At 45.5% G+C, this 18,868-nt stretch overlaps 1 protein-coding gene across 2 annotated transcripts in view; it reads left to right on the top strand.

Annotated features, from left to right (window-relative positions):
* The first annotated feature begins 1,468 nt into the window (after positions 1-1,468).
* The window catches only part of LOC103091849 (peroxisome proliferator-activated receptor delta), a 30,759-nt gene continuing 13,359 nt past the window's right edge, over positions 1,469-18,868 (top strand). The window contains exons 1-8 of one of the 2 annotated variants that reach the window (XM_032949665.2): positions 1,469-1,555; positions 10,468-10,597; positions 11,587-11,685; positions 12,109-12,395; positions 12,924-13,062; positions 14,218-14,516; positions 16,083-16,523; positions 18,248-18,476. In XM_032949665.2, coding sequence (XP_032805556.1) covers positions 11,616-11,685; positions 12,109-12,395; positions 12,924-13,062; positions 14,218-14,516; positions 16,083-16,523; positions 18,248-18,476 — 1,465 coding nt within the window. In that variant the 5' untranslated portion in view covers positions 1,469-1,555; positions 10,468-10,597; positions 11,587-11,615. The remainder of the gene's footprint in view (positions 1,556-10,467; positions 10,598-11,586; positions 11,686-12,108; positions 12,396-12,923; positions 13,063-14,217; positions 14,517-16,082; positions 16,524-18,247; positions 18,477-18,868) is intronic. The other variant, XM_032949664.2, reaches the window with a different exon arrangement.

Here is an 18,868-nt window from a genome sequence, read left to right as displayed (position 1 = left end):
TGCAAAATCAGCAGGGGATCAAACACTTTTTCCCTCACTGTATGGTTCACTCCTCTAGCTAGGGCTGCCAATGGGCATTTAAGTACCCAGAAGTTGGACGCCAAGAGAAAAGCCGGAAGCCAGCGGTGCAATCGTGTAATGCAGTCTGATACTCCGCTACAAACCCTGCAAAACAATATTTCACACATTTACTTATATTTTATTTACATTGAGGAATACTTTTGTTGTAATGGACTCTATTGCGCGGTTGTCCTTTTTGTGTCCTGTCACCACTGGAGTGTGTTGATCCAGTATCAGGCCATTGCCAGAGACGTTGCCTATTATATATTTACTTAATTTAGGGCCACAGTGTTCATTACGGGTGCAAATGAGTTGTTTTGCTCAATGGGAGATTTACAGTAACTCCTGTAAATCCCCTTTATAAAGTTTGTTTTGGGTTCGATCGCGTAAATATAAATGCGTCGTTAACCCACCACCAAACAACGCAGCCAATTAGTAAAGTTTGTCACGTTGAAAAAAACCGTGCTCATTCGTTACTATTTCAGAACACCGGTGTGTTGGAGAGTAAACCCACAACATTAACCATTTGAGGACGACGTTTTGCTGGTTATTACAACTCGCGTCATCAGGCGATTTGCCAGAATTGGCAAACCCACTCCCCTCACTCACCTCCACCTCTTTGCACTCACTCAACCTCACCTCCACATTCCTAACCTGGACATATTTCTCAGTCAGACGAGGTCTATCAGAACTGTGCAGTATTCTGCAATAAACTTCAACGCAAAGGCACCAGACCTCGGCACAAATGAAACCCCCGCCACCCGAACACAAATGCCAACCTCCGAATTGTTCCGACTCAAACCCCGGACAGGTGGCAACCCATCCACCCCAACAACAACCGCCATTCGCCTCTAAGTGGCGGGGACGTCACCACGACGCTCGTGCCAGGCCATGTGCACCTTGAGGCCACGTGAAGTATCGAACGCCCGCTGGTAGGAGGTCACGTGGCAAACCCAGCAGGTGCCACGGGGTCGACTGAGATGACCCCCACCTCCCCGCACGTGCATCATGCCCCCCGCACCCCTCCCCCTCGCGCCCCTCCCCCTTCCCCCGCACCCCTCCCCCTCACGCCCCTCCCCCTTCCCCCGCACCGCCCCCCCCACGCCCCTCCCGCCCTCACACGGAAGCGTCTCGCATCCAACCCCCCGCCCCCCATCGCCATTCCTCCTCATTGGCTGTAGCGACACACGTGGGGGGTTGCTCACGGAGTAGCGTCGCCATTGGACCGAGGGGCGCACGCCCCCACGACCAATAGGGTTGTGAGGAGTGGGTGGAAGGCGCGCGGCGGGAGGTGGGCGGGGCTCGAATGGGGCGGGGTAGGAAGGGGCGGGGCTCAGCATGGGGCGGGACGGGAGGGGCGGGGCTCCAATGGGGCGGGACGGGAGGGGCGGGGCTCACGGGGCAGGGGAGCTCGGGGGGAGGGGCTGTGGCCGCGCGCGTGCGCACTGGCGGGGTTGTGAGGGAGGCCCCGCTCGGCGCCACCCGCACGCCAGAGGTAGGGTCCGTGGCGCCTCTCCTCCGCGCTCCCTCACTGTCCCCCGGCTTCGTCTGTCCGCCTGCGTTCGAGGCGGCGCTTGCTAAGCCGCGCTCGCGCCGAGCTTGCGTCGCCACCGTGATCGGGGAGTTCGCGTCGCTTCTCCCAACCCCCTCCCCCCGCGACTGTCTCGCGTCGTTACAAGCTCCGCGTCGCCGTCGTTGGAGCCGCGATGTCGGCTCCGCTGGCTCTTCTCTCTCTCTCGAAGCAGCAGCAGCATCATCATGCACATCATCATCATCCGTCTCGTCGCTCCCTGATTGTTCTCCGTAACGAGTTGTCATTAAAAGTGCGTGGTAAAGTCAGTCGATATCGCGATGCGTGTCAAGAGAGCGACGTCACCAGCTCTCCAAAATGACGCGCCCCGAGGCGAACTTTTGGTTACCAAAAGTGGCGGCGTCGTCGTCTTCCCGGCCCCTCAGGAGGAGAGAGGGGGGACACTCGCTTCGTGTGAGCACCGCAACCAGAGAGAGACAGAGAGAGAGATAGACACGCCGCCACGAACATCGCGAGCCACTCGTCCGCCGCGTTTATAACTACCGCCTCTGCTGCTGCTCCCGTGTTGACCCAATTCTGTCGTGTGTGTGTGTGGCGTGTTGTTATTGTGCGTGTGTGTGGCGTGTTGTTATTGTGCGTGTGTGTGGCGTGTTGTTATTGTGCGCGCCGTGGTGATTATTGGGCACGGTAGCGAGCACAGGTGGTGAATCTGCCAGTAATCTCGGTCAAATCCTAAAAAAGCCTGGGTTATGTCCCATGTTCCTGCCAGCAGAGAACCTTCCCACACTGCACGTGATGGCCTCAAGGTGCACCTAGCCTGGCACAAGCTCTGTGGTGACGCCGCCATTTAGTTGTCGTTGTGTAATCTCTCGTTGCCACTGGATTATACTTTGGTACTTTGTGGTTGAGCTCTGCCTGAGTCATACCCGCCCGCCCCCCCTCTCTGCAATGATAGAGCACGTCCTATAAGCGGCGTAGGGTATATAGGTGTTCACCGCCTCGGAAAGTTTCCGAGACGCGGGGACACGGAGTCCCGACCGACACGGCAGTGGACACCGCGGTCCCAGTGTGTGCGTGATGGGGGTGCAGGCTTTGGGAGTTCTGTCATCACGTCCCCAACACCACACACAACGAGAGAGTACACCCCCCCCCCCCCATCGTCTCCCCCTACCCCCCCAGACAGGGTTGTGCAAGCCGGGGAGGTGGCGCGGTGCACATTGATAGCCCGGGCTGGCAACCCCACGCAACAATTGACTCCGTAGAACAGTGCGGCCCATTGTCAATCCACTGCTGGCTGAAAGCGTCCCCACGCATGTGATGAAACATAATACTCGAACAATGCGAGTACAAATCTGAGCAATGGCGGTGGCCAAACTTGGACGCGCCTTTTATAACGCAACTCGTTTCCAATCAGTGCTCGTGCACATTACCAGGGCTGTGCGCATCGCTGGTGATGGGATGGTGGTGGGGCGGTGGTGGTGGTGGGGCGGTGGTGGTGGGGTGGTGGTGGGGCGGTCTCCTCCGGTGAGCGTGTGGCGTTGGTGGCCGTGTGGGCACCCCACACAGCAGTGTTGATTTCCGCACCCACACGCGGCGTTTGTGGAAACTCTTCCGCTCGGTGGCGGGTCACGCGGGCCCAATTTGAGAAGTGGCGCACACAGCGGAGAGAAGGGGCTGCCCGCTGCTCGCCGTGAAACCACAAAGGTTATTTTGTTTAAAACAAAAAACCCCCCAACTCGTTGCGGCTGTTGTGTTTACACGTACATCAAGCATCCCTTTGGAACCTGTCCCATAACTGTCAACCCCTACGGGTTGACCCGTGTTCTTGTACAGGAAAGTTGAGTGTTTAGGTCCATACGGCGTGCAACCGTTTCAATACGGGCAGAAACAACTGTCTATTCATTCTAGATTTAAAGCTTTCGTGACTGCTAGGATCCATACTCTTTGGTTCTATTGGGTAAAGTCACGTAGGTGAAAATAAAATAACAAAAAATCACGACGTTTCGGCCACAACACAAGCGGCCTTCATCAGGTGAAGGGACGAGACTGTCTGGAGGACAGCGCTGGAGTGGAAGAAGCCACGCTTAGATCACGACCTTTAAGCTGTGTGAGAAGAAAAAGACCAAGCGCCTTGACAAAGTCTAACTGTCTATTTGTGTTGTGTTTCTCCCTTGCGACGGGACTTTGTAGGATGAACGTTGAGATGTATAAGGGCGCGGGATGACCAATAAGGTTTGAATTGGTCTGTAATAAGGTAGGGCACGGATAAGGGTTTGACGGGTATGCAGTGTCCACTGCTGGATCGGTGAACTTGTTGGGGTTAAATGTCGATTTAAAGCTTTCGTGACTGCAAGGATTCATCTTCTTTGGTCCTTTCGGTAAATTCACGTAGAATGAGAATAAAATAATAAAATAAAATAGAATAAGACAATTAAATTATCACGACGTTTCATCCACAACTGTCCCGACAGTTCTGTTCTTTCACCTGATGAAGGCTGCTTGTGTTGTGGCCGAAACGTCGTGAGAATTTTATTGTCTTATTTTATTTGATTTTATTATTTTATTCTCATTCTACGTGACTTTACCGAAAGAACCAAAGAAGTTGTTGGGGTTATTCGGGCCTCGCTGGTAAAGACCCCAGGGAGCACAGACATGGGTAATGTATATAGATAGGTACATTACAATGGATGTCTGCTTGCACTACCCTCTTATGCCCATAACGCGGCACCATCCCTGTGGAAATCTTGCGAACGTTCATCATGGTGGAGGCTTGCCGACGCACTCCCCAGCTGCAAAACTTGCTTAGCTTTCGAGGTGTGATATCGGGCGCATTCCTGGGGATCTGTGTTTGGTTGTACGGAATTCAGATTAACATCGCGTTTGATTTCAGCATGTAACTATTTGCACGACGGTGTTAAGTGGTTTCAAGTGACAGGTCTGCGCATTACTTTAGTTGGGAGATCGTCAATGCGTGTCTGTGGTGACGTGATACTTGCAATGGCTTTTAAGTGGACTCTGAGGCCGTCAGTGGCGTCACTAACGCCGTATTGTTTGACCTCCCTCATTGGAGAGCACACGACAAAGTTCAAAGCCTTGTCTTCCTTCCGGCATGCCGCCCGACGTTTCCCGAAGAAGCCGGGAACTTATTGAGGAACTCACGGCAATTCTCAGTTCGTGAAGAAGCTGAATGATCTCGAGGCGCGTTGAGCAAAACGTCGGGCATTGTGCCGTCGAAGCAGCTTGTAGCACAACACGTTGAAAAGATGGAGAAAGCAAAACAGCCAATGACTGTACTAGCGCTCTTTCTCTCTCAGTAGCTAAGATTGAATCTGGTGTGGGACAGGCCGCGATACGCATGTGAAAGATAAGAGCCCGTGTGTATGCAGACAGCAGCCGCAACTGCACCTCGGATTTGGCACGGTTGGCTTCCGTACGTTGCGAAAGACGTTCAACATACAACTGCGTCGTAACAGCGAGAGAGCAGCAGCATCATCATCAGTAGTGCTGCTGGGGTAAACAATCGACCGCCTTGCAGCCAGCGGCTCCCCCGGGATGAGGAGGATGAGGAGGAGGAGGAGGCGGGGTTGTGCAGGATGCGCCCGCATCACGCTTGCGGGTTCACAGCAGTGCACGGGCTCGGCAAACACGCGGTGCGAGCCAGATCCAACCAGAGCCAGATCCAACCATCTGCAAGTGCATAACGACGACGATTTCTGTTCAAGTTTGTAGGGAAACGGTTTTTAAAAAATTTTCGTCTCGGGCTTCGGGGGTTGGCAACCTGCGGCTCCCTAGCCGCGTGCGGCTCTTTTTAAGGACTGCTTCGTGACGTTTTGTATTCAGTACCGCCGTCTCGTATTTGCATTGCATCGGCGGCACTTGAAATATTCAGTTTTTTTGCCGAATTCTAAAAACAAAAATGGCTTGTATTGTTATTTTGGTTGCCGCCTCCATGATCTATGTTATACCACTGTACTGCCTCGTATTCGCATGCCTGTGATCAAATCACCCGGACATTCGCCCAATCTCGGAAGCTCGGAAGCTAATGAGGATTTTTGTCCCTGGATGGTGCGTGGATGGATGCACACCAACCTGCGCTCTCGGCTGTTGTGGGCCTACTTTGTCAGGAGAGGGCAGTGCGGCGAAATACATTGTTGTACTGCACAATGCTCAAACGATTGTGATGTGCCCTCTATTACGGTCCGTTACATTAGCCTAAAGTTAAAATATGATCTTCATAAATGTTCGTTTTTTTTGCCTACATGATTGATTGCCCATATAATAAATGTGGTTTATACTCTTTGGTTCTATTCGGTAAAGTCGCGTAGGTAAAAAATAAAACAACAAAAATCACGACGGTTTCGGGCACAACACAAGCGGCCTTCATCAGGTGAAGGGACCAGACTGTCTCGAGGACAGCGCTGGAGTGAAACACAGCCACGCTCAGACCGCGACCTTTAAGCTGTGTGCGAGGAAACAAGGTGGAATTAGCATAAAAATTAGCATTTGATTGACCGACTTGGCATGATGAACGGTGTAGAGGTGGTGTACATGGCCGCTTGTGTTGTGGCCGAAACGTCGTGATTTTTGTTTTACTTTTTACCTACACGACTTTACCGAATAGAACCAAAGAGTATGGATCCTTGCAGTCACGAAAGCTTTAAATCTAGAATCAATGTGGTTTAATTGAGAATCGATACATGTTTAGTGGGTGCCGATTTTAATTTGCAAATCAATATACGTTTATGCATGGGGGGGGGGAGAAGCAATAAGCAAGGTTGTGGACTTTAGGTAATCATCCATCGTCTGATGCCTGCACAAGATGTAAAGGAGGAATCAAAGTCGATTTTAGCAAAGCTGGTTTTACTTCCATAAAAGGAGCTAACCCAACCAGTTATCTTGCGCTGCTCACCCGTCTCTGCTGACACGAGTAGCAGATAAACTCGTCGACTTGATGAGTGCACATGGAAATGCCAGGATTTTCTGGAAAACAATCAAATGTATCGAAAAGGCATCCAAAACAGACAATCTGCCCGTTGAGCTTAACCGAAATGGGGAATATTTTTCAGATCCCAAAAAAATAGTTGACAATTTTAACCTTCATTTTTCTGAAGCTGGTAATCTTTTTGATAATGTATTGGGAGTCACCCCTGCTCATGCAAATTCCTACACCCCTGTCCAAACATTAAACAAATTTAGTTTCCAGCCAATCCACGAAAGTAATGTTCTGAAACAACTGTCCTACCTCAAAGGGTCCTCCTCTACCGAAGCAGATAGTATTCCCGTCTTTGCTCTACTAACTGTTGGTCACCTAATATACAAACCTATAGCCAATATTTTCAACCTGTCCATCAAAGAAGCATCAGTTCCTCTAGAATGGAACATTCCTATGTCCTTCCACTTCAGAAAGGGGGCCCTAAAGATGATCCAAATAACTACCAACGTTGATGAATTTTTTTTTTAATTATTGACCTACCAAATTAGCAGTTTCCTGTCCACCAGCAATCTACTACATCTAAAACAATCTGGGTTCTGAAAAAAATACAGCACCACATCTGCTGCATTAGACTCTCTGAATCACATTTACAGTAGCCTTGATAATAAGCAGTACTGTGCCTGTCTTTTTCTAGACCTGTCCAAAGCTTTTGATACAGTAGACCACAACACCCTGCTTAGTAAACTAAGTTGCCTCGGTTTTTCCAAAAACGCAGTAAAATGGTTACAAAATTCCCTCTTTTGTCGCACCCAAACTGTATTCACAGATGGTTTGAGGTCAAACAGTGTTAAGATAACAAAAGGGGTTCCACATGGTTCCATCCTCGGCCCCCTTTTGTTCTCTCTTTATGTCAATGACTTGGGCACTGACCTGGATCATTCCAGGGTAATTTTTTTTGCAGATCACACGATACTGATTACTACTGGCCGCTCTCTGGATGACGTGATTGCTAAGCTACAGGGTGATTTCAATAAACTAAACATCAGCTAGTTGCTCTTAAACTAGTCCTGAATACCTCCAAAACCAAGGTGCTATGCTTCTCACCAGGACTAAAGCAGGAAGTTATTTTTTCCCCAATTACATTCCTTAAATAATTATCAAATAGAGCAAGTCAAGATCTATAAGTATCTTGGGGTCATCCTGGATTCAAAACTGAATTTTGAAGATTACATTGATTATATTGGTAAAAAGACAAAAATAAAAATTGGTTTTCTGTCTCGACACAAGCACTGCTTCCCCCCAATGTTCCGTTTGGAATTGATAAAAGCTACCATACTGCCTCTACTTGACTACTGTGACATCGTGTATAAATCAGCCCCAAGTAGTGTACTGAAGAAGCTTGATTCCATCTATCACTCGGCCTTAAGATTTACATTGAACTGCCCATATAAGACTCACCACTGTGATCTCTACATTGGGTCAAACTTAACATCTCTTTATGTTCGACGGCTTGTGCACCAGATCTTATTTATTCACGATGTACTTACAAAAAAATCCGCAGACTACCTGCTGGATCTCCTCTCTGTTTCAAAGAACAAATTTGACCTCAGGTCTTCGCTCATTTATCAGCTTCACATTCCCTATTGCCGTACAAAAACTGGAGGAAGGGCCTTTGCTATTGATGCCTCCAGGGTCTTGAATGCTATTGCCAATAAACTGCAACTTGAATCGCTACCTATGAGATCTTCACTCAAAACTGATCTAGAGGAGTTGTACACCCCTAGCTGCCACTGCTATTCATTGGCGTAAAATAAAATAAAATATTTCGCTCTGGATGACGCTGCAAAGTATTATCTGTATTTTGATTTAGCGTGCTGATCTTAAAGGTGCATTGAAAAGTTGAATGCTCCGACTGATGCTTCTGTTGTGGAGTAACTCATGCAGCCAGCTATGGCTCTAGGATTTGGTGTTACATGTTATTTATGTAGTTTATTGTAAAAATTCGATCACTGTCCCTGTGATCACTGTTAGGTTGCAATTATGGCTTCATTTTTTGGTGATTTCGAAAACATTTTTTGGTTTGGACATGTTTGTTTTGTTGAAGTACGGAGTTAGACTGATGGCCTTAATATAAGTTTTCTTGTGGTTGTTGTTGTTTGACTTGCATCCCACTAGGATTTTTTGCACACGGTGTTGGTGTACGGTGCTTTTTTTCAGGAATATTTTGCTGTTTTTTTTCATGGATTTTCTGTTTGCACAGTCACATAGTCACTTTAAGATGTTTTCCTTGTTCGTGTTTTTGTTTTTTTGTTTGTTGTGGTTGCACCCGATTCAAGAGCCGAATGGCTCACGGGGCTATACCAAAATAAATAAACTGAAGAGAAAAAAACTGAGTAATATCGCAGGATCTTTTAATCTGCACAAATGGCGCTGAGCTGTTTATATACCCGGTCGGGCAGAAGGCAGCAGCCGCCTGTGGGCGGAATTGGTCCCCACTGTGACACGTGATGCCCTTGAACATCACACAGTTAATACGAGACTCTAAATGATGTACGAAGCAAGTGGACCTGAAGGGCAAGCACCCATTTATTTTCAATATTTTCATGCAGGTGTTTATTATTTGCCTACTCCAGACAAATAGTGATATTAGTAATTGCCAGTGGGCTTTGATTCCTGTTGCTTTTAGCTTCATGCTCCACGTGGGGTGAATTGTTTGGTTCACTAACGACGGCGATAATTTTTAAACATTTTTGCGTGCATCGTAGAGCAATTTAGAACATAGATCTCACCCTGCCCAATCAGAACACTCCTGAAAAAGAGAGGTTCAGTGAGGCTTTCCTCGCTGAACAGGCACAAGTTTCCAGGGAAGCCGTAACCAGGAATCCTTTGGCTTCGAGAGAGATATAGAGCACTGCCTGATTTAAAACTTAAAAAAATAACTTCTGCAATTTTACTCAGAATTATTTAGTGCCATTGTTACTTAAAACTTATGCATACAATTTAGACAAACTTGTAGGCATAAAGAATGCGGTTACATTTTTAAAGAATGGTATCGGCACCTATAGTCAATATAGCCAGACAGTGGTGGCTTTACATGCCTGTAATCCAGCACTGTGGCGGTGAGGGTTGGTGGATCACACAAATTTTGTGAAACTCCCTTCCCGTGGGCGACAAGGTGCCACATCCTGGCTTGCCAGGAGAAGGCCGTATAGAAAGTGGACTAATCTCCATCTGTTTCCATCTGTACCGGGGATAGAGTGTTGCCCCTTCACACGTGTGGGTTTTCTCCGGGTGCTCCGGTTTCCTCCCATTTGTATAAATACTCATGAATTGGCTGAAATTTTTTTAACCCAATGCAGGACCTTCCTCCGAATCAGTGTGGCTCTTCTGGATATATAGATAAAGAAATTATTATTATAGTCATGAAGAATATATAGGGATATTTGTTCAAGAGTAACTTCTGTGAGGGTTACATTTTAGGTTCTCTGTGATCTACATTGTATATAGTCAAGTGTTTATATTTGGATAAGTAATGCAAATAAAGCCTTGTTTCTATGGTGAGTTGACATGCTGGCTAAATTTTGATTTAAAGCTTTCGTGACTGCAGGGATTCATATTCTCGGTTCTTTCGGTAAAGTCACGTATTTTTATTATTGTATTGTTTCCCTTCTATGTGACTTTACCGAAAGAACCAAGAATATGCTGGCCAAAGGCAATGTTGATGTTCTGTAACCAGGAACAGTGAACATGCTCTCACAAGGGGGCCAAGCACTATCTGTGAATGCTGTTATAAGTACGCGAATTCAATGCTAATTATGCCATAGGCTTACGGAGCACCGAACCTGCAGGGCTTGATGTAATTTCTCACACACAAGCATACAGTGTTTTAAATTTTATAAATGTTGCAATTGAGGCACTGACTTATTGACTGTAACCTCATTAGCATTGGCCATGGTGTACCCACTGCTGGATGAGGACCGCCTCCCCAAGCTGCCGCCACCTTTCATGATCTTGTGATACAACAATCCATCCAGCACCTGCACAGAAGCTGATTTCATTGCTACGTCTCCATGGTGAACATCCTCTCGAGCGCGTCCTTTCCTTTGGCTGCCACTTGGTCCTTAACCTTGACCACTGACCATTATCCCTTCTTATTGACTTGTCCTGCTGAAATCCACTTACAATTTCTTGTCAGATACTATGATATTCATATATCACTTTTGTATGTTTCCTCATCCATATGTAGTTCTGTCTTTCGGTGTAGTTATAACCGTTTACCATCCATCCTCATACGTTTCAGCTTTTGTTTAATTTTATTTGTCTGCCAATATTCCTGATCTGTATGTCATAGCAAGTACTCTAGTAGTAAACACCGATGAAATGCTCTCTGGTGTTGTCTAATAGATAAAGCTGTTATATTCACATTTTCATGCATTATGTTTGCAAATTAACTGTAGACCGGTAAGTTAATAAGTTACACATTTTTTAAAAAAAACGTTAAATTATATAAGTGTCACTGAATGAATTACTGTGCTGCATGTTTCCATAAGATATTCAAGTGTCTCTTTCTAAAGCAGGGGTGGGCAAATTTTTTAACTCGTGGGCCACAATGGATTCTAAAATTTGACAGAGGGGCCGGGCCAGGAACAGATGGATGGAGTGTTTGTGTGAACTAATATAAATGGCATGTAAAAATTATTACATGAAAGGATTTGGCCTTTAACAAGTAGCAAAGCATTTATTTGCAAGGCAATATAACAAATTGCACGAACATGAACAATACAAAAACATGTCGTAACTCCTGGTCAAAGTGCGCCAACTAATGGGGAAATGGTGGCATTACAGGAGAAAGGTAAAATTTAATTTAATAATAATATTTGTACAAGTTCGGCGGGCCGGATTAAAAAGCCCAACGGGCCGTATACGGCCCGGGGGCTGTACTTTGCCCATGTCTGTTCTAAAGCCTTTTTTGAAACGCAACTTAACATTGTGCATTTGTTTTGGCGTAAGGTGCATGCAGTTTTTCCTAAGTGTGTATTAGTTACGCACATGTGTATTTCAGGCCTGGGTGGGCCACTGGGCCTGCCCAATATGGATGTGTCACCAGGGGACGTGGCTCCAGTGAGTCCTGCCTGCAGCCTGGGAGAATCTGTGTGCACAGGTAAGGCCCTGTTCTCTTTTTGCTGAATTCCTTTCTCACTCTTCAACAAAAACCAGGCTTAAGTCCTTGCATGGAGTTGGCAGCTGACACAATGAGGTTTTACTCGTGATCCACATATCTAGCATCCTAACCAATATGGAAAGTAATGTAACTATTTGATTATAAACTGCAATGCTATCACTGAGCTTAATTGTATACTCTATATAAGTTCGTTATATTCGTGCTGTTACCAGTGAACTCCAATAAAGGTTCTTCAATAGTTATTGTTTGTTATTGTTTGTATATATCCACAAGTGTTATGTACTTACTCATTTTACTCCAATATTATAAATTAATAGTTGCCACCCACATTGCTTTCTGCAGTGGTTAGTAACTAGTATTGACTGTCTCTTAAAATGTAATTGATTGTTTTTTGTTTTCCAGAATCTCTTGGCTCAGATTCTGTCTCCTTCTCTACCCCGGTTGATTCGCCATGTAAACCCAGTCAGGGGGTAGATCCGGATGCTGGTGATGGTGAAATAAGCAGCAATGGCTTGGGCCCAAATGCAGTTGGGCAGGAGGGGTCAGGATTTGGTCTAAAAAGAACATGTCTCATGGAGGAGGGAGCTGCTAATGGCCTGGGCTCAGTGCTGCTTCCAATCGAGTGTCGGGTTTGTGGGGACCGGGCCTCGGGCTTCCATTACGGAGTGCACGCCTGCGAGGGATGCAAGGTAGGCCCTTGTTCAAATTCACCGAGATTGGCAACAGAGCAACGTATCATCCTTAACTCTCGCAAAGTACATGTACACCATCCGATATAACGCACCTGTAATGCATGAATTACAGAATATCCAGCTGATGTACCACATGTGGCTACCTCTCAAAATATGTTTTTACTACTTTATGTTCTGGGTGTAAATAAAGAGGCCTACTATAGTAGTAACTAAGTGTTGTAGTTATTATAATGTCCTCTTCCAGGGTCATTTGCTGACATGGTGGGACACTATTAACTCCATATGAAAATCTTAAACCACAGTGTCAATAGTATAGCTGAAATGTATTTAGCAAAAAAATATATATATATTTGGTCACTGTGATGCATTGTAATTCAGCAGAAGATGTAGAATCTTGAACTGTAACCTTTGGCACCAAGCTACCACCTTGATAAAACGAGATCACTGCTTGTATGATTTCTCTGTGCCCTCTTGGGCCCACTGACTCTCAGTTACCTGTATTCACACCTTCCCATCTTTCCACAGGGTTTTTTCAGAAGAACAATTAGGATGAAGCTGGAGTATGAGAAGTGTGACCAACGCTGCAAAATCCAGAAGAAAAGTCGCAACAAGTGTCAGCACTGCCGCTTTCAGAAGTGCCTGGGTGTCGGAATGTCGCACGAAGGTAGATATTCCCAGCCACATTTACATAGGGCCTAAAGCACGTATAAATAGGTAATGTCATCGTGGTCGGTGTATTTAAACACCTTCACATCGTTGCCTTTAAAGGCCACCCGTGGAAACACTGGCGGAGCCAGTGGGAGGGGGTGGGGTGGTACGTGCCCCCCCAATGATCCGATCCAAATCCATAATTCCGATCGGATCATTGGGGTTTATTAGTAATAAATTGGCATTTTGCGACTCCCACTGCCACTGTGTAGCATATTATTACGTGCCAGGGACTCTATGAGATGATAGGGAAATAGTCTGAGTCCATAATTGGCAATAAATAACGGCAAAGCAGTTATAAGTGACTCACGGAATTGTGCGCAGTTGCGTATACAGTACACGACTTCCCAGAAGACATTCACCTTCAGCGAGCGCGATGCCGATCACACAACGCGGTTAGAATTCGACCCTCGATCGATGGCTTGCGCCATCGCCACACACGCGTCAAATAAAAAGCAAGGGACAAGTCCTTACTTACTAACAACTCCTCTATCATTCTTCATTGCTGGAGGGGTTGCCCCCCCCACCTACCTGAAAATCCTGGCTCCGCCATTGCGTGGAAGTTCCACCACCTCGCACTATAGGAATTCTGAATGGGGCAACCACCTTGTCTTTATACCTGGTTGAGGTCAGCCGGTATTTCATCGAGTATTTTGTCTGCCATGGCTGTAGTCAGCGTGCGTCCTCCCATGGTAGCCCTACGGGTTGTGAGGGTACTGCAGTGAAACGGTGTCCCGCAGACCGGTTGCCTGATTGTACAGAGGCCAGAGCCGATTCGTAACACTTTGGGAAGGCTGTCTCTTATCAGCAGGTGCATCACCTGGAGTCATCTGTTGGGCCAATTTGTGACTGAAGGGAGCTCCAAATACATAATTTTGGGGCACTTGTGAGACCACATTTGGGAATTGAGTTGTCGTTGGCTGTAGGTGCTCTGACTGGATGAGAGCATTTCTTGAGTGATCATCAGTATCTGTTAGCTGTTATGACTCGTAAATATTTTGTGTTTGGATGATAACATTGTTATAATATTGCTTGCACTCTTTTGAGAGAGTGCATTAGTAGCTTAGCCATAGGTGTCTCATTTGTGGCTTGTCTGTGTGTGTGTTTGTAGCAATCCGATTTGGGCGCATGCCTCAGGCAGAAAAGAAGCGTCTGATTGCCGAGGTGTGTGGGGGCAGCCTACGACCAGACCTTACCGCAGGCTCTGCGACCAAAACCACCGCTGTGGCAAGTGTGTCTGTGTGCGGAGGCTGCCAAGATGGGAGCAGCTTGGCGGGCGAGGGGATGGGGATGGCTGTGAGCGACCTCCGTTCTCTGGCTCGCCTCGTACAAGAGGCCTACCTCCGCATATTCCCACTGTCCAAGGCCAAGGCTCAGGCGATTTTAGCTGGAAAAGTACAAAATAACGCTGTAAGTATGACGCACAATTCAATAATATGTTTGTGTTCTTTCAGAAAATAATTTACCGTATGATATAAACTATGTTTAAACACGTTCTTACCATATTCTTTATGGAAACGTGTCATTGTTTGGGTTTAACGCATAGTTAAAACGTGTAAATAATATCACTGCTGGATTTAGACTGGGAAATTGGATGCAATTACAGGTGTTTCAAAAATCCTAGAATAGCCACCAATTGCATTATCCACATGATTAGGTTTATGTGTTGATATAATTGTATCAATGCAAACTCTCACAGCACTCTTGAAATATGTTTCAAAGCATAGGCTACATTTCAAGGAGCTGTCAGATTAACACGTAGGCTTTCGACCAACATTATTCATAATAAAGGTTTTTGGGTTAGATCGCGTTATTTTTAAATGTGTCGTAACCCTCCACCACCCGACACGGCCAATCAGCAAAAAAGTGTCACGTTGACAAAAGACAATTAGTTAACTACTTTAGCCCACCGGTGTGTTGAAGAGTGAATCCACAACATTTACAGTTTGAGTATGACGTTTCGCTTGTAATTACATCCAGCATCATGAGGCAATTCGCCAGAATGGTAAAGCCCTCACTTGCTCCCGGTCTTAAATAGAGCAGCAGGGTGACGTCATCATTTAACTCATTATGAATATTATGAAGCTGTCAGATGTGAAATTTAGCTTTTTTATTCCTACTGAAAGACACTGATATCATCCCATTTATTGATATTTACATTATGTATAGAGCTGTCAAATATGTTTTTTTATATACATTTGGCACAACCTGAATATAAAGTACTTTGTCACATTGCATGCTGCATAATATTCAAGCATTGTTCACAGAATATCTATGTCTACATTTGGTTTCCTCGATGTGTTTGTGATTAATTTGTGTTCTCCCATCCTGAGTCACCATAAATGTCTTAACATTCAGTGATGGGTGCACATCTGCCAAAGTAATTAACATTTTCTATTTCAAAATAAATCTTCCTCCTGAAAATGAATCTTGCTTGTAAGCTAAGACTTTTTTTTAAACCTTTTAGTTTTTTTTGGCAGTGATGAACAGTTTTGTCTCAGATTAGGAATTCAATTATTCATTTGTTTAAAGCAACTCTTAGGCTCATGATATACGAGCTTAACGTTAGACAGAAAATGAGGCATAAACGTACAGAAACATTTAAAAGGAGAAAATAAAAGCGTATTCGAATCATGGCTATTGCTGTGCAGAGATGCATGGGGGTTGAATCAATGAATGCTTACTCTAAATGCAGCAACGAGGCCTATACAGTTCTGCTTATGCCTAATAAAGGTAAAACTGTTAAACAATTTCCATGTTGCTCTACTGTCACAGCACTCGGTTTAATTCTGTATTGACACTAATCTCTTAAGCTGTTAAATAGAGGCTGCATTCCAGAGACTGTGAAAGTTATAGTGAGAGCTTCTGAAATGCTCTCAACAGCCTTAGTATATTGCACTGTATTTGCACATTTATTTCTGAAGATTGCACTAAGATTTGCCACTATGTTAATATAGCTTGTCTGTCTTTGAGCAGGTGGTGATCCATGACCACGAATCTCTGGCTCAGGCTGAAGACACAATCCTCCAGAAGTCGGGTTACGGCACAATCCACAATCACGGCAGCATTGGTGTGAATATTGCGAGTGTGGGTGGAGGTTGCGGCGGCGCCTGCGGAGGGACGATCTGTGACGGAAGAGGCGGCCCCTGCGACAGCACCACACGCGGGCGGGTGCTGGGCACGGACTGCGTCTTCATCACCGCCAATAGCGTCACCGATACCGAACTCGCAGCCGATGCGGAAGGCAATAGGTCTGGTGACCAGGAGGTTACTCCTCCAAGAGGAGCGGCGGAGATCAGGATTTTTAACCGCTGTCATTACCGGTTGGTGGAGGCTGTCCGAGAGGTCACGGAGTTTGCCAAGAGCATCCCCGGTTTCATGATCCTTGATTTAAATGACCAAGTCACTCTGCTCAAGGTATGTTTTTAAAATGCGTGTAAAGCCAAAAGGGCACACGCAGTTGTACGTTCTGGAGCTAAGAATAATAAAAGCCTTTTATTTGAAAACGACAATTGAACATATGCAAAATCGTGTTCATGAAATTTACATCAAACATTTTTAACACATTTTGAAACATTCCATTGTAGCTATACATACCTAAGTAATGGTTAACAAGTAAAAAGTATATTCAGCAAAAATCCGATCCTTCATATTAGGTATTGTGATGCCAAGAGGTGCAAATTTTTCTAAACCCATTATTCTGGAAATGTAACGTACATAAAGTACTGTACTGTACATACCAGATAGAAGCATGCTTTTGGAAGAATTTTGTGTAATGTATGTATACTTATATAGACGTAGTGCGGGGTTGGTTAAAAGGAGTGCCCTAGATAGGGTCCAAAATAACTCCCCACTAGTATTCGCTGTGGCCAAGAATCAAACTCGGGTTGCTGGGATCATCGCGCAATGTGCGAATATCTACTCCACCGCTCGCCATCACGAACAAAATACTTTGTCGTGTGATTCTGAGTGCGTTATTGGTCAGTGAATGGGCAAAAGCTGTACTGCCATGTCAGCCTGTAGGCCATCATAGAGATTTACACAAAATACGTATTCATCAATATTATCAGCCATTGCCTAGACACTGCTTGATGAAGGCTTTCGCATGCTATCACCCTTCCGCGTGGCTTTTGCGGTGCCACAATCTTTTGCCTGTACATGAACTGATGTCATTGCTCTATCTCTGTGTCAATCCTGATTTGCATTATTCATACGTTGGTGAACTCAGCCACGACGAGTGTGGTTTGCAGTGGTGAATGTGGCACATGAGTAACTTGGTGTACAGATTTTGACTTAAAACTTTCGTGACTGCAGGAATTCATATTCTTGGTTCTTTCGGTAAAGTCACGTAGATAGAAAATAAAATAAAAATAATTAAAGCAAAAAACCCACGACGTTTCGATCGCAACACAAGCGGTCTTCATCAGGCGGAGAGAAAAAAAACCGTGGGTTTTTTGCTTTTATTATTTTCAATTTATTCTTTTCATTTTAGTATTTGTATTATATTTTCTATCTATGTGAAAGAACCAAGAATATAACTTGGTGTACGTGTCGCATTGTGGACGTCACCTGAACACCGTTACACTTTGTAAACATGGACTGTGACTTTTCTCTCATGATCTGACGATTATCATCAGCAAATTGGCTTCTTTGTAAAAGCAGCCTTCTACACCTTTGCAGAAAGTTGGTAGTTTTCGATTTTGTAGCTTTTTATGACTACTAGTGAATTGGCAAAGATTAAGCATTGGTGGTGGGTATTATAGTTGTAGTATCTATGCCACATTCACAGACAATACAGCTACACATTTATTGAGCCATTTAACTGCTGGCAATATGGAATAAAAGTCACGTGGGACCACATCTATTTCAATTGCGATTTATTGGATTTTATCACCATCTAACTTCTCAACTGGAATACATATGATTGTTGCAATTAGTCAAATCTCTGTTATGTCCATTAGCTTTCATGTCAGTATTGGCAGGTAATTACTGATATTTTTGGGTATTTTTTTAAATCAGAGTAATATTGTGAAGAGTACACTTGCATATTTGTGTTGATTGCGGTGAATGTATTTTGGCAGTATATGTCCATCTTAGGATCCTTAACAAGAGTCCTCTGACTCCGCGCTCCCCTGTGCCAGTACGGTGTGTACGAGGTGATATTCGCGATGTTGGCGGCTCAGATCAACAAGGACGGACTTCTGATCGCTTACGGCTCGGCGTTCATCACGCGTGAATTCCTGCGCTCCCTCCGCTCCCCCTTCTGTCACATCATGGAGCCCAAGTTTGAGTTCTCCATACGTTTCAACGCACTGTCACTCGACGATACGGACCTCGCCCTGTACATGGCCGCCATCATTTTGTGTGGAGGTGAGGAAGTGTGCATGTGCTCGCTGCCACACAGTGTAGCTCTTAATTTCGAGTGCTCTTCACTCATTTCTAGAGGGGGGGGTGGGGTGCACTTTCACCGATAAGACATCATCCGCGTGAAGGCCCCACCACACATTTGAATCTATTGGGGTTTGACAGCACAATGGGGGCATTTTCACATTTGTGTATTGTTGGGCCGCACGTCAGGGGCTGGACTAAAGGCCACCAGGGGCTGCCAAGTGGCCCGCGGGCCTTGCAATGAAGAACATTGCTCTAGTTGAATGTCTCCTTAATTTTAGACTCGTTGAAATCCACTGTATGGAGTGAAATAGCATTGGGATTGGGCTTGCTATAGGAGCATCCCTTTTAAAACGTGTAATGTATGAACACTC

This window comes from Petromyzon marinus, chromosome 8 (assembly GCF_048934315.1).
Source record: "Petromyzon marinus isolate PM22_M1 ecotype Great Lakes invasive population chromosome 8, UKy_Petmar_22M1.pri1.0, whole genome shotgun sequence".
NCBI classification, from domain to species: domain Eukaryota; kingdom Metazoa; phylum Chordata; class Hyperoartia; order Petromyzontiformes; family Petromyzontidae; genus Petromyzon; species Petromyzon marinus.
The sequence above is the reverse complement of the archived record's forward strand: the minus strand, read 5'-3'. Positions and strand labels throughout refer to the sequence as shown.